The sequence below is a fragment of the Maylandia zebra genome, linkage group LG3 (assembly GCF_041146795.1).
Source record: "Maylandia zebra isolate NMK-2024a linkage group LG3, Mzebra_GT3a, whole genome shotgun sequence".
Lineage (NCBI taxonomy): Eukaryota > Metazoa > Chordata > Actinopteri > Cichliformes > Cichlidae > Maylandia > Maylandia zebra.
In genome coordinates this window covers 13,729,081-13,744,732 of record NC_135169.1, presented here as the reverse complement: position 1 = coordinate 13,744,732, position 15,652 = coordinate 13,729,081, and the positions used below count along the sequence as shown (strand labels likewise).

General features: G+C 38.6%; 1 protein-coding gene across 1 annotated transcript in view; it reads right to left on the bottom strand.

The window, feature by feature from the left end:
* The window catches only part of LOC101472730 (uncharacterized), a 29,197-nt gene extending 14,702 nt beyond the window's left edge, over positions 1–14,495 (bottom strand). The window contains exons 1-5 of the mRNA XM_076879887.1: positions 14,194–14,495; positions 7,003–7,071; positions 6,284–6,423; positions 4,856–5,024; positions 4,341–4,522 (exon numbers count right to left, since the gene is read on the bottom strand). Of these exons, the coding sequence (XP_076736002.1) occupies positions 4,341–4,522; positions 4,856–5,024; positions 6,284–6,423; positions 7,003–7,071; positions 14,194–14,437 (804 nt within the window). The 5' untranslated portion in view covers positions 14,438–14,495. The remainder of the gene's footprint in view (positions 1–4,340; positions 4,523–4,855; positions 5,025–6,283; positions 6,424–7,002; positions 7,072–14,193) is intronic.
* Between the last annotated feature and the right edge of the window lie 1,157 nt (positions 14,496–15,652).

The following is a 15,652-nucleotide window of genomic DNA, read 5'->3' as shown; positions in this document are numbered from 1 at the left end:
GATATTCGTATTGATATTGAACCGTTCGATACAGTGCTTTCGGTTCGGTACGCATATGTATCGAACAATACAACATTTGTAATTTATTTTATCAATTTTCCTTCTGACAATGCTGTCTGTGTTGAGCGCTCAGTGAATCTGTGTTCGACTACTCCGCCTAGGCTGCACTGTCGAGCGCAGATCCACTGAGCGCTCAACACAGACAGCATAGTCAGAAGGAAGAGCGCAGGGCAAGCTAGCAAGACAGAAGTTAAGCTCTCCTTGCAACAGGCATTGAACCTCATTCAGATCTGGCGTTTGGAATTATTTTGGTTTTCATGTGACGTATGACCCTGAAGGTAAGCGAGTCATGGACTAAAGTAAAACAGTATGTTGGATGTGCCATGCAATGCTCAATTACATTGGTGTGAACTAGTGTGTTAGCGCAGTTAGCTCGTTAACGTGTTGGCCGTCTAGCCCCATGCACGGGGCGATCGGCGGTAGCTCGTTAACGGAGATTTGCCGTGTTGTGGCGTTAAGGTCATTTCAACGAGATTAACCTGAAAGCACTAGTGGGAACACAACGAATATGACTGCACATTTACGCCGACATCATCCTAGTGCAAAGACAAGTGGAAGCAGACAAAAAAAAGCAAGCATGCTACTAACTTTAGCCGAGTCATTTAGACAGCTGTTAGCACATGATTCTCCTTATGCTGCTGAGAATATAGCCCAGAAGAAGCGGATAGTATAGCTTTTATTTTGGAAAGAGCCATTTCTCTGTAATAAACTCTTTTCCAAAGATGAGTGATTCCTCAATCAGATACAGGGCTTGCAATATCGCTAGCCCGACGTCCCGGAGCTAGCGATTTTTCCAGTCGGGCTACCAAAATCTATCTCTTCCCTGCCCATCGGGCTATTGTAGGAAAAATATATGTCAATGCTTTTGCATTCTTTCAGAAATGTAGCTGGGTAATTATGTCATTGGCATCGGTGAGCCACTGTCAATATGTGACATATTGAAGTCGCGTTTGAATTTGCGCTTGTTTTTTTGCTTTCACTTTGCAATCGTGCGAACTGTGTATAGAGAGCGACAGCACTGATCTGTGAGTGATGATAATTTGCGCACCAATTCCTCTGACATCGTCTTATTAATCGTTAGCTTACTATGCAAACATGACAAGTGAAATCTCCCGCAGCAAGCTTAAACATGTGAGAGGTTGATCGCGCAGAGAATCGCTGAGCTTATGTGAGTACGTGTGTAAAAGCATTTCAGTTCTGCTGAGCCAAATAAGACAGGTCAGGGTGAAGAAGTGACAGCCAAAGAAAAGCTTACCACAAAACGGAGAAGTTATGACAAATCAGACTATAAGGCAAAAAGAAAGTGCAGCTTTATGGTTTCATGGACAAAAGAATTTCTGTGGCTGCGATATGATGAGCTAAATAACCAGGGCTGCACATAAGTGGTCCGCAGGTGCGCATTCGCTGTCAAAATAAAAAAACACGCACAAGGGTTAGGGTTAAATTTAAAAACTGTACTTTTGAGTTAAAATATATATTTATAATTTTAATAAATGACAAATTAAAAATGCATGAACATTTTTTGTATCGAAAAAATATCGAACCGTGACACCAAAGTATCGAACCGAACCGTGAATTTTGTGTATCGTTGCACCCCTAACACACATATATATATACACATATACATATATATATACACATATACATATATATATACACATATACATATATATATACACATATACATATATATATATATATATATATATATATAATGTTCTTCCTCTACACCCCCCCCCAATTTTTTTGCACATGTCGAGGAGCGTGTCAGGCTACATTTCACTGTGTGTTATACTTGTATAACTATGCATGTCACAAATAAAGAACCTTGACTTAATGGTTACTATATACGGTAATGGACTTCTATACATTTTACATCAGATAAGAACTTTGGGTGTAAGATTCAGATAATTATTTATTAAAAGCTAGACATTTTAAATGAGAATAAGAAAGAAAAGTATGTCTTTGTGCCCCCTTTTCCCTGTTCATGCCCTACCTGCCCCCTTGGCTAAACTTTGCTAGATCCGCCCCTGCACAGTTACCAGCCGTCAGCTACGTAGAAAAGGATCCTGGTGTAGAAAGTAATATTAAATAAATTCTAGCTACAGCTTATCGAGCTTAATGTGCTGCTGTTGTTCAGCCGCTGGTTTCCTTTTTCTGGTGTAAAGTGGGTCAAAAACAAACAAGAGAGACGGAGTCACAACAGAAAAGCCGATCAGCTGATCACTGATCAGTTTCATGACTGAAGTAGCAGCAAGAAGAGGCAGTCGCTCCATATATCGGTTGTTAAGCTTAACGCTGGAATGCTTCACAAACATTCAGAGATGAACTTACACACTTGCTTTACTTCTCTCTGGGATCACTTTCTCAGAGATGAAGTGCTGGTTTGGTAGCGAGGCTACAAATGCTCGACCAGACTGCCAAGAGGTCTCACATTTCTCAGCCACTATGAGTTACCCCATGTCGCAAGTTTTGTGAGGTGCTTTCGTGATATTTAATGGATCGGATTACATTTTTAATTTCTCTCCGATATCCGATCCAGTAATTTAGATCAGTATCGGACCGATACGATGCATAATATCAGATCGTTCCATTGTTACTCATAACATTAGCTAACTCAAACTATTAGATCATGGGTAGGGAGCGTTAGTCCTCAAGAGCTGGTGTCCTGCAGATTTTAGATCTCACCCTGGGTCACTACACCTGAATCAAATGATTAGTTCATTACCAGGCCTCTGGAGAACTTCAAGACATGTTGAGGAGCTAATCTAGCCATTTGAATCAGCTGTGTTGGATCGAGGACATCTAAAACTGCAGGACACCGGCTCTCGTGGCCTGTAGTTTCCTACCCCTGTATTAGATCCTTAAAATCAAACCTCCGTCAATCTTTTGATCCATTGGGGTGTGGTAAGCCATCAAACGCCCCTATTTGAAAATAAGGATATTACATGGAATTGCTTGTATGGCCAAAATTGGGTAAATGATGTAATTTGTAAAATCAAAACAAAAAAACATTAAAAAGTATAATTTTTAGGTGTTGAGTTTCGAGTGAAAGCAATTTTAGCCATTTTTTGCCATGATAGAGGCAAGAACAATGTTTAGTGAATATATTTTTGATGTATTTAAGAAGCTGAAAGTTATTAAAGCTGAAAAAAATCAAGACCCTTTCATTCCACTTGCATTAACACAGCAAAAATGGTAATAAATAAATAAATAAAAGTGAAGTGGCTACAAATGGCCAGCACAAAGCCCAGAGCTTTAATGCATAAAGTGTATAAAAATCTTATTGATTACAGGGTAACACATTAATGTTAATAGCAACTCTAAGCTTTTAATTTTGAAGTTTCAAGTATAAAACAATGCTGTTACATTTACACTGTAATGTTTTACTGTAAGTATGGAAACAAGTAAACAACATTTTGAAATAACTTTAATTGGAATTCTGTACACTGAAAAAACAACAACAACCCAAACACACATAAAAAAAAAATAAAAAAACAACAACAAATAGCCAATTCCTTCATCTCTCCATTAAATGTCAAACATCGCATTGACCCGTAATCCCTGCTCGTCAGCACATGCTTTTAAAAAGAGCTCCATGTCCTCTGCAAACTGAAAAACAAACAGGAAGAAGTCCCTCTACACAAAAACACTGCAGATGACAGGCCAGACAAACATCTATTGATCTGTTTGAATGCCTCCTCATTAGGGCTGGGCTATATCATATCGTTCACGGTAATACCGGTGTAATGTTGGGCAACGATAAGAAAATGAAACATCGTGACAGAATATGGGTGAAACGTGCATGCGCGGTGCCTTTGTTTACATACGCACATGGTGGCGACGCAGAATGAGAAGAGTGAAAGTGGATCGTTAAATGAAACAGATGAACCAGAATTGGTTTGTAAATATGCTGCAACTTCAGTGGTGTGGAACTGGTTTAGCTTTCATCCGTCAGATACACAACAAAGCACTATTTTTAGTAGAGCATGCTGCATGTTGATGGGTTTTTTTTTTTGCACTAATAAAGTTGAGGAGTTGTAAAGTATTTTGTCTGGTGTAAATTATATCGTCAGTTATATCGTTATCGCAAATTTTCAAATGTATATCGTGATAAATATTTTTGGCCTTTTTTTTTAAGAAGACTAAGACCACAGTGAGGGCATTTCATTTTCATGGACTTCATTTAGCACAGAGGGTAGAGCATATGCATGGTCTACCGAAGATTCAGAAAATGGTTTAGATGTTGGAGAGAAGACATTGAGAGGGATGCGGGGCACCTTGGAGAGTGCAGTGGGGAGCAGTCCTGATAGTGGTGGCTGACTAGCTATTGAAACATTATGTTGACATGACAATAAATGCCTTGCCATATCCCCACGCCGTATGATTGTCATGTTACAGACAGGACAGTGAAAGTGTCCTGTTGTCCTACATGGCAGCCTGCACCGGCATATCATTTTGTCTGTAAGAGAGAAAAAAAACACATGTAATTTAAATGTAGTTATATGGAATGCAATCAATTTATCTAACAATCAGAGTGTACATGTTAAGAAAAATATCCAAGCCATCCTCAATAATGAAAGCAAAATGGTGTGGATCACAAGAGCTGTCAAGAAATGTAGTGAACAGGAACAAAAAATGTATTTAATGAAAACACATTTTTCTCTTGCTGATGAATGCACTGAACTGTACAATGTGAAAAGCAACTTTTAAGTCAACAAAGAGAATGCAGAAGTACTAAAAAGAAGTGCATGTTTATAACTTTAACTATAAGGTATATATAATCCTAACGTACCTTTAAAAGGCAAAGCATTTTTAATGTGTCCACTTATATGCTCCTCAATCACTGCCCTGACAGTAGGGCTGAAATTGGGGCACAGAGGGCAGTGAAAGAGTCTTCTGCAACATGTTGTGCATTCCTGCAATTCTGGCTTTGAGGCAGAATTCCAAATTGATATGTGCATCTAAAACAGAGAAAAACAGATAAACACCGTATACACATTTAGGTTCAGGTTTTGGCAGAAATAACACGTTACAGTTAGCATGTAAGAGATTTGGGGAGAAAATTCTTTACAAAAAACTAATTTACAAGACACTTTTATTTGTGACATATGTATCTATTGACATATAATAGACAATTTAACCGAGGCTAACTAAAATCTGGGCAACAAAAAAGCAGATGTAATGTAATAACCCTGATTTGAAAATGTAGGGAGTACAAAGTACATGTCATGCTAAAATGTAAGAAGCAGAAGTATAAAGTAGGCACAAGAAAGTGTAGCAGTAAAGTACAGATACCAGAAACTTCTACTAAGTACAGTAATGACGTATTTGTACTTTGTTACTTTCCATCTTTGATGCCAACAAAAAAAATCATATTCTAACGCAAAATGTGTATTTTTTGCCATCTCGCCCACAGAAGCCCTTAATCCAGCTCTCTTACTTTAACCAGGGCCCGTAAACAGACATATCTGTGTTTCTCTGCCATGGATAAAAAAACCAAAATTTAAAAATGCCCGTTGCTGTAACGCAAAGTGCCAACATGATCAATGTAAGCAAACTAGATGATTCCTAGAATTATGAAATTGCTAACGGCAAATTTATATATGAAAGACTCTGTCCCAACCTTTACGATCCACTTGCAAGGTTTCCACTGTATCCATGCAGGTCACGTATTTCTGCCTACTGTGGAGGTCACGTGTTTCCGGTTACTGTGGAGGTAATATGGCACTCCACAGCGGCTGCAGCCAGACCCTTCTCGGGCTATCTTTTTAAGTCACGGTGCCATTTGGTGGATTTTTTTGGCAATACAATTGGTAGAAAAGACTCAAAAAGGTAGGTCAATTTACCTCATTGAAATGATATAGGGCCTCAAAATGTACTCTACCAATTGGTTGACCAGAACATTAAACCTTGGAGAATACATTCAGATGACCTTCAGGTGGATCTAGAGAGCTAAGTTATAAGATTTGAACTGAAGGCTGTTTGAGGCAATTACAGCTTATGTAGACACACTTAGTAATATGTCTAAATACTTAATCGGTTTTGGACTGTGTTGCATTTCTGCCAGGTTTTCACTTTATGTCTCAACTCAAACTAATTAACAACCAATTACTGCAAAATTTTTAATTTTCAGTATAAATCACACGAGAGCTGACTTGAATAATTTTAAGTTTTGACATTTTCACATATCTAAGATAGATATGTGAATTTCAAACCTTACAGGTATTTGATGATCTGGTTCCTTAAGTTGTTCTTCATGCTGTGTGGAGCTTGTGTCTGGTTGCACAAATGGCATCTCCACCCCCTCCTCTTCCACATTATCGTACACCGGGAGACCTGAGATCACAGTGTCCTTCACATCTGGACACAGAAAGTCAGTTTTAACACAGTAATGTTTGAGTTTTACATCACAGGACTGTTTGACAACTAAAGTAAATTTTTACAACATCTGCACACACTTCTACAATTTTTATGCATGCACTGAAGCAAAACCCAATTTAACCTAAATTTCACAGCAGGAAATTGCTGAGCTCTAAACAAAAACATACACTTTGCCTTCTTATATGCTGTTTAGTGTTGCACAGCTGTGCTGAGTGCAGCTGTAACTGTTCTGTTAGCATCTTTGTATCACTACACCCTGTAAGAGGTGCAAGCTGATGCATTTTGTTGCATTTTTTAATGTCTTTAACTCACTAAAATAAAGGCTTTTTACTACAAACTCAATTCTAAAAATGTTGGAATTCTACGTCAAATATGAATAAAACAAAATGCAGTTCATTTGCAAATCTCATAACTTCGAACCAGCACTAACACTCAGAGAGCTTCGAACTCCTCTTTTACTTCTACTTCATCTGCTTTTGTCAGTTCAGTTACTTGTACTGCTGGTGTTTTTTGTATTTTACAACACAAAATCTCCAATGCAAAACCTCACAAACACACCTGACTGTTGCATGTGATGCTCATTCTCCTCGAGACTGGCTTCCATCAATACGTCACAGCTGTGCAGCTCTTTAAAAGTAAAACACTTTTTTTTTTAATTATGAGGGCCTAGAACTCAAAAAAAAAATATTTATAGTGAAATATTCATGATAAGGTAAATGTAAAACAGATTCCGAGGTGATTAGCTGTTTTGATCTTTTGACCTTCACTAAGTCTGTCCGTTTCTACATTAAGTGCTGTGTAGAGAATGTGAAAGTGACCAAAAGCACCCAATTCACAAAAATCTTTATTTACGTCATAAAAACAATCTGTGTATCATTCGTTTCAGATGTTTTGATCTTTTTCTTTGCCAGTTAGTGAGCATAAATGTGTAATTTGGTAAAGAAAGTTCGGAACACCCATAACCATAACTTTGCTGACCTGTCCTCTCAAGCTTGACCCGAGGCTGCAAGAGCTCCAGCAGTCTCCTCTGCCGGTCGATCTCCTGCCTGAAGCCCGCGACCTCCTCCTCGTAGTCGGCTATCGTCCTCTCCACCACTGCTAAGATCTCCCGGGCGGCTGTGCTCAGTTTCTCAGTGATGATTCCTCTCAGTATGTCGCTCTTGGACATGTTAGCGACGCTGTCGAGTGGCTCCGAGCCTCCGCTGCTGCTTGTCCAGCAAAACATGATTTTCTTTGTTTGTTTTTTCAGTTTTGATGTCGAACGCGTTTGAGACTGTTACGGTGCAGCCACATAATGCGTCCGGGGAGAAACAACAGCTGTATCCTTTTCTGACCACTCTATCCGGACAGCCTTCAGTGACAATTCAACAACTCAACCAGTTTTAGTAATGTAATAATTATTTTACAAAGATTATTCTCCAAATGTTTGCTTTAAAAACTTTTTTTTATTATTAGTTAGTGTCCTTTATATTTCTGTTTCTAATTAACACGGAAAATGCATTAATAACCGTTTCAATTCAATATCAATTAACAAAAAGCGTGTTCATTCAAAAGTTTTCTCTGCTTTTCTTTTAAACAGATATCACTGTAAAGTAAATTTTCTTAAATTTGTCAATTAAAAAAACGTAACAAAGGTTAAGTCAGAGTAAAAAACTCCCCTTAAAGTTTCTCTTTGTTTCTCCTTTTTGTCTGGCTTTTATCAGTGGATGTTTTTATGTTTTCTGATGTACTGCTCTTCTTTCAACTTTTAATATTTCCTTCTTCAAGAGACTTTTATGGGAGCTAGTTTCCACTAATGAGAAAAACAATCTTTTTTGTTTTACATCCACTTTTGTAATTAGCTCAAAATTTTGACTCAATATCTTTAGAAGAAACAAGTTTCAAGATGACATAACTCTAAATTTCAAACGTTAACACTGACGCACCATCCTGTGGTGCAAATTGGTTTTCCATGAACGTATAACCTGGTATATATATTTCAGCTGATACCTCATCAACACTGTGCCTCTTGATGATGTTTTGAGCATAACAAAATATACAACCCCCCCCCAAACTTATTTATCTTTTTTGTGTTTTCTTTATTACCGAGGGCACCACTGAAATTTTTGTTATGTTCTAGCAACATAATAGCAAAAAATAAATACATCTTAAAGATGTAAATGTTGCTTCTTCTCTTTTGTTGACAGCTTTTTTAAGTTGTACAACTTTTTAAACTAATTTTAATTAAGTTCCACAAAATCCCCCAGAAATCAAATATTTTTTCATCTTTTAGATATATACAAATATCTCTCTCTATACATTTCCTGTCTGTCTTTGCATGTGTAATATATATATATGATTTTGAAAACATGAAGTCAGAATCAAGACTGGTTTTTTTGCGTTAATTTTTTTAAATTAACGCAAATTTGTTTTTTTCTTACTGACTGACTGAAAGTCTACTTTCATGTTTTTCCTTACGCTACAGGGTAAGATAGTGTCAGTTATTTCTGTGAATCTGCTGGTGTGTGTTTTTAATCATTCAAACATGTTCCTTACATTTTGATTTCTTCCCTTTAGATTTGGCTTAATTGTCTTTCAAAAAAGCAGAACTAGTCATCTCTTTAGGCTTTTCAGTACTTATATCCAGAAAAACAACCAATTATGCAGTTCTTTCTTAATAAAAATTATTTATTCATTAAATAATTTTTATTCATGTCCTTCTCTCAAGACCCAAGTATTTATGTCATGAGCTTTGTTACCAAAGGAATACCTCATTTAACACTTTTTCTTTAAAAGAAAAAAAGTCAAGAGTCGTACAAGTTGCATAGGAGGGAATCGAGCCCATGTTAACACACTGTCTGGTTTTCGGGCGGGTCACTGTCTTTTTTTTTGGCCTCGTGGATCTTCACGTGTGACTTGAGAGTACCGCGGTGCGAGAAGCACCTCTTGCAGATGTCGCACTGGTACGGTTTCTCTCCATTATGGGTCCTCATGTGGGTCTTCAGCTGAGTTTGGCGAGAGCACGCTCTCCCACAAATGCTGCACACAAACTGTTTGATGCCTGAATGGCTCCTGACATGGTCGTTCAGGTGACACTTGTGCTTGAAGGAGCGGCCGCACTGGGAACAGCTGTACGGTTTCTCGCCGGTGTGCATTCGCATGTGAGCCTTTAGACTACCTTTATAAATAAAAGCCTTTTTGCACACCAAGCAGATGTGTGGCCTCTCATTGCTGTGAATCTTCATGTGAGTCGACAGAACGCTGTTTGACATGAAGCTTTTGCAGCAGATGTGGCAGAGATACGGCCGCTCCCTGACCGTGTGGATTTTCTTGTGAGAATTTAAAACGTGCGGGCATCTGAAATGCTTCCCGCAAACTTCACAACTGTGGGGTCGCTCCACTGTGTGAGTCAGCTTGTGCCGTCTCATTGATCGAAGATGGGAGAGAGCTTTCCCGCAGATGTTGCAGTGGTATTTCTGTAGGCCAGCGTGCTCCTTGCAATGAATTTCCAGCTGCTCCTTTAGACCAAATGATTTAGCGCAAGTTTCACATTTGTATTGTTTCGCCTCTGTTTGCAGAGACATTTGGTTATTAGAGTTGTGATATTTTGGGTCATTTGTAAGATGTCCCTTTAATGTTTCCACTGATTCAAAACGTTCTCCACAAATTCCACAAACAGCCGGTGACTCATCCACGTGACTCCATGCATGTTGAATCAAGCTGTCCTGGTTTCCCTGGAGTCCACACACTTTACAGGCTATTGTACTTGTCTGAATTGTCTCCGAACTACTTTGGAGCTCTTTTGCCTTCGAACGTTTTGCCACCTGCAGCTCTGGGTTTAATGCCACGACTCCATGTTTGTCATCACTAGACCCATTTACAGCAGCATCTTTTGTTAGCAAGAGCTGTAGTTGTGATGCTGAGCTGTTGGCCATGACATCCACTTTGGTATAGTCTAGTTGTTGAACGGAGCTGGTAAGAAACAAAGATTTTCATAAATTCATTTATGAATATTGACTGAAAAATACGGACAAGCCAAGAATTATAACAAATTGCTTGCAAACCTCACATTAATATAATAATCAAAACTTTATTTGAAATCATGATATTTAAAAGCTGTGAGGAGCTGGCTATTATGTTGGTCGATAATAACGTATTTTTAATATCAAGAATATGGAGCAATTAAATGTTTTAAATGTTGGGTACAAATAATTTTAAGACTATAGAAATAGCTAATGAGTGTTCCTTCAGTAGGTTTCTTTTTACTGATGGTTGCAGTTCTCAATGAGGGTAATGAATACAAATTAAAATTTAGTTCATTTTGTGAATTTATTATAAAATCAAGAATATTTCTTGGTCATGGATCAGTGTTTTAATTCATTCCAGTCGTTTTGCCTTCAAACATAATTTTTTGTGTAGATCATTTTTATTTTCTATGATCTATTGTAACAGTCTATTCGGGCACGGATGGACTGGCCCGTATAATTATATCGACAAAGAATTAAATTACATTCAACTATTAGTCCACAGGCTCGCCAGCCCAATAGGGGAAATGCACAATATGCAAGACTACCAGTCCAGGCCTGTAACCCTTTCACACATAGTGGTCACTACAGTGAACAGCTATTCAAAGGCTGTTTTCTGTATTTGTGTCAGTGTTGATGTTACACTTACACATGAACCACTACATTGGACGCTGATGTGTCACTCTATACCCTGTCACCCACTGGTCGTTTAATGTTACTACAGGTGTATGACGTGATACATTGTAATTATTGTTATTTAACCCTGTCATGCATGAATTATAACAACCTCAATCAGGATCTTTTTTCATCTTTTCATGCCTAAATATGAATAAAAATACTTAAGAAAAAAAAATCCTGATTGAGGTTTTTATTTGGTTTTATGTAAAGAGTAGAGTGTCATCTGTCAACTGTTTGACATTGTGTTTGTAAATGTTTTGCTTTTACATACAAGCCAGCAATTCAAACGGTTGTGTTTGTTAGGGGATCTTTATCTTTATAGGGTGGTATACTTGCTAATATTTCATTAACAGCCTGTAAAAAGGACACACTGTTTCATTGACCTTTAAACAAAATAACTCAACATTTCTTTTTCAGTTTTTAATTCACCTTGAAATGGCTTCATCGCCTTTCATAAGCACTCTGTCACTGTGTGTTAAAGGTTTATCACTTGTGGGTAACAGGTGAAGTTCTTCCTCCTCGTCTTCCTCTCCTGTCTGTAAGATAAAAAAAACAACTTTACAAAAACTCAGAAAGTACTAACGTCATTTAAATCAGTTATTCTTCTTGTTTTAGTTGTTTGCATTTTAGTCAATCAGAACATGGTTTTAACGCAGGTCAAAGCCATTTGTTTTGGCTCATCTGACTGTATCTCAGACAGACACAGTGGGAAAAGCTTATTTTAGGACATATTTCATCACCATTTTTGCCAAATAAACACAAACTTCCATGAAGATATCTCAATACTAACAGAACCAAGTTCAGAGCAGCAATTCAAGTTACAGTTGATCTGTTATTACAGTGGAAATGTTCTGCTCTGTTCAGTGGTGTGTTCGTGCTGTCATTTGTTTTGTTTCCTAAAGAGTCAGCTGGAAGCAGAAGAAATCAAACGCACCATAAGAGGTATTTAGTTTTGAACACTTATTTATCATTTTTCCTTTAATGTTTTACCTGTTAACAGACTTTTCATGACTATAACTATATCTGTGGCAGCAGTGAGGAAAACTACTCTAGTGTCGACCTTAAGTTTGACATAGAGGACAGCCTTTTCAAGCCCGGTGGGCTTCGTGGTCCTGTAGATGTCTTCTGGTGTCAGGGTCTTCAGCATGAGCCTCTGGAGTCTCTTACTGTGGTCAGACTTGAAGATGTTCAGCGGTTTGTCCCCGGCCAGCTGAGGGAACGTGGACTTGATCATGTCCAAGAAGTCACCCTCCTTTAGATCACGGGGACACTTCAGGTCCTCAAACAGAGTTTTTTTAAACCCTGAAAAAGAAGAAACCATCGTGAGATCAAGACTTTGCAAGCAGTGAGGAAACAATGGTTATCCTGGCCGGCAGCATCTCAGAACTCTGCAAGTTCATCTGCAAGTCCTTGAACATTTAAGGTTTTTAGTATCGTTAGGTCTGGCTATTTGGTTCAGGTGCTAAGATAGGAACTTCAAATGTACCCATGTTTGAGAGCATACCGTCTTGAGAGTCCTCCAGGAAACAAATCCTGAAATTTAGATGTCTCTGTGTGTCACTGAGCCAATGTCTGCTGGACTTCTTCCTGTCAGGAGAAATGGTAGTTGTGTTAGAGCACTACATTCAGGCCAGTACTGGCAAAGGTGAAGCCGTGGTGCAAATGCAAAGTTTTTTGTTAAAACACAAAGCGTCACAATGTAAACTAACTGTAACATCCAGACTGTTGACATAAACTGTTGAAATAATTTCCCCCAGGGATCAATAAAGTATTCTGATTCTGATTGCATTTGTAACCTTGGTATTTCATAATCCGGGTGCATCAGATTTTCTCTTTTCTGCCTGGAACTCATCGACATTTGGGCCATCCGCTGCTCATCTTCATCTTCATCACGACGTAGCAGACTTGGACTTCCAGGACCCTCCATACCTGGAAACATTACACACCCTATTTTACTATTTACTACCATATGTAAGTCTGAACATCATCTTTAGTGTTGCAGCAAAAACGTATTGTCCTTAGAGTCGTTCATTCACTCATTCCTCCTTTTTCTCAACATTTAAGAAAACAAGCTTTGACAGAAAACAAACCCGGCAGATGTGTGTGCTGCTGATCCTCTTTGTCTCCGGTCATGACCACCACCTCATGGATGTCCAGATCTGTGACAAGAGATTACTTTTGTCAGTCAGATCTGATCAGTTACTTCATGTATGGCCAAACACAATATTGCTATGAACAGCTGAAAGCAACATGTATTTTTAAAGAGCAGCTTTAAAGTTGGGATTTAGTCCTGTTTATCACTCAAATAACTGCAGACTGTGGAAAATCTGACATCCTAAATTCTTAAAACTGATAGAGCAGGCTTCATGTGAACTGTGAAAACTTCACCTTTATGTTTTATATGTAAGCTCATTTCCAACATTGAAAAATAAAAATTGCTGATCAGAGCCAAGTCCAAATTTCAAATCAGTATCTCAAAATTGCGACTAACTCCTGAAAAACTGTAAATTATGAGTCATTAAGTCAAAAATGTTTATAATCAACTCAAGTTTTGGGTTAATTAAAAATGTTGACAAGCCGACTTGAAAATGCAACTTACTTCTGAATAACTAGAAATTTCAGTTATATTCAATTCAATTTTATTTATTCAGTGTCAAATTACAACATTTGCCTCAAGGCGCTTTTTAATATATGAAAAAGACCCTACAATAATACATAGAAACCACATCACACGCACTTTGGTGACAGTGGGGAAGGGAAAGCTGCAAGTTATTAAGTCAAAATTTAAGAAACACAAGTGAAAAGTTTGAGTTTTAGTAGAATTAATTTTTCATTAGCTTCAGGGGGTGGGCTGCCCATAAAGTTAAAGGAACCCCAAAAGCGGTGATTGTCTCACATTATCCTGTGAAAGCTGACTAAACGCATGCCGACTTGTTAATCCATTTCTAAACAATTGTGCGGACATTTTCTTCTTGCACTGTGAAGTCACTATATTCACCAGCTAGCGAGGAAATATTAAATGAGTCATTTTTAAATGAAGTTCGGCAAATCCGCCTCTGTCACTGACCTGTCCTCTCAAGCTTGACCCGAGGCTGCAGGAGCTCCAGCAGTCTCCTCTGCCGGTCAATCTCCTGCCTGAAGCCCGCAGCCTCCTCCTCGTAGTCGGCTACAGTCCTCTCCACCACTGCTAAGATCTCCCGGGCGGCTGTGCTCAGTTTCTCAGTGATGATTCCTCTCAGTATGTCGCTCTTGGACATGTTAGCGACGCTGTCGGGGGACTCCGAGTTGCCGCTCTTCTCGAGATAAAACATGTGTGTGTTTTCACGGGTCCGTCTCAGAGGCGAACGACACTGACCGGACGGTGTTCTTATTGTGCTGTCGCAAAATGTGTCCGGGGAGAAACGTTATAAAGAAAGCAGACTGAAACACTGTATACACACATTTACTATAAAAAAAAACAACAACCCGTCTGGAGCATGACAGTATCTATCTATCTATCTATCTATCTATCTATCTATCTATCTATCTATCTATCTATCTATCTATCTATCTAGATAGATAGATACAGGGAGTGCAGAATTATTAGGCAAGTTGTATTTTTGAGGAATAATTTTATTATTGAACAACAACCATGTTCTCAATGAACCCAAAAAACTCATTAATATCAAAGCTGAATGTTTTTGGAAGTCGTTTTTAGTTTGTTTTTAGTTTTAGCTATTTTAGGGGGATATCTGTGTGTGCAGGTGACTATTACTGTGCAGAATTATTAGGCAACTTAACAAAAAAACAAATATATACCCATTTCAATTATTTATTTTTACCAGTGAAACCAATATAACATCTCCACATTCACAAATATACATTTCTGACATTCAAAAACAAAAGAAAAACAAATCAGCGACCAATATAGCCACCTTTCTTTGCAAGGACACTCAAAAGCCTGCCATCCATGGATTCTGTCAGTGTTTTGATCTGTTCACCATCAACATTGCGTGCAGCAGCAACCACAGCCTCCCAGACACTGTTCAGAGAGGTGTACTGTTTTCCCTCCTTGTAAATCTCACATTTGATGATGGACCACAGGTTCTCAATGGGGTTCAGATCAGGTGAACGAGGTGGCCATGTCATTAGTTTTTCTTCTTTTATACCCTTTCTTGCCAGCCACGCTGTGGAGTACTTGGACGCTTGTGATGGAGCATTGTCCTGCATGGAAATCATGTTTTTCTTGAAGGATGCAGACTTCTTCCTGTACCACTGCTTGAAGGTGTCTTCCAGAAACTGGCAGTAGGACTGGGAGTTGAGCTTGACTCCATCCTCAACCCGAAAAGGCCCCACAAGCTCATCTTTGATGATACCAGCCCAAACCAGTACTCCACCTCCACCTTGCTGGCGTCTGAGTCGGACTGGAGCTCTCTGCCCTTTACCAATCCAGCCACGGGCCCATCCATCTGGCCCATCAAGACTCACTCTCATTTCATCAGTCCATAAAACCTTAGAAAAACCAGTATTGAGATATTTCTTGGCCC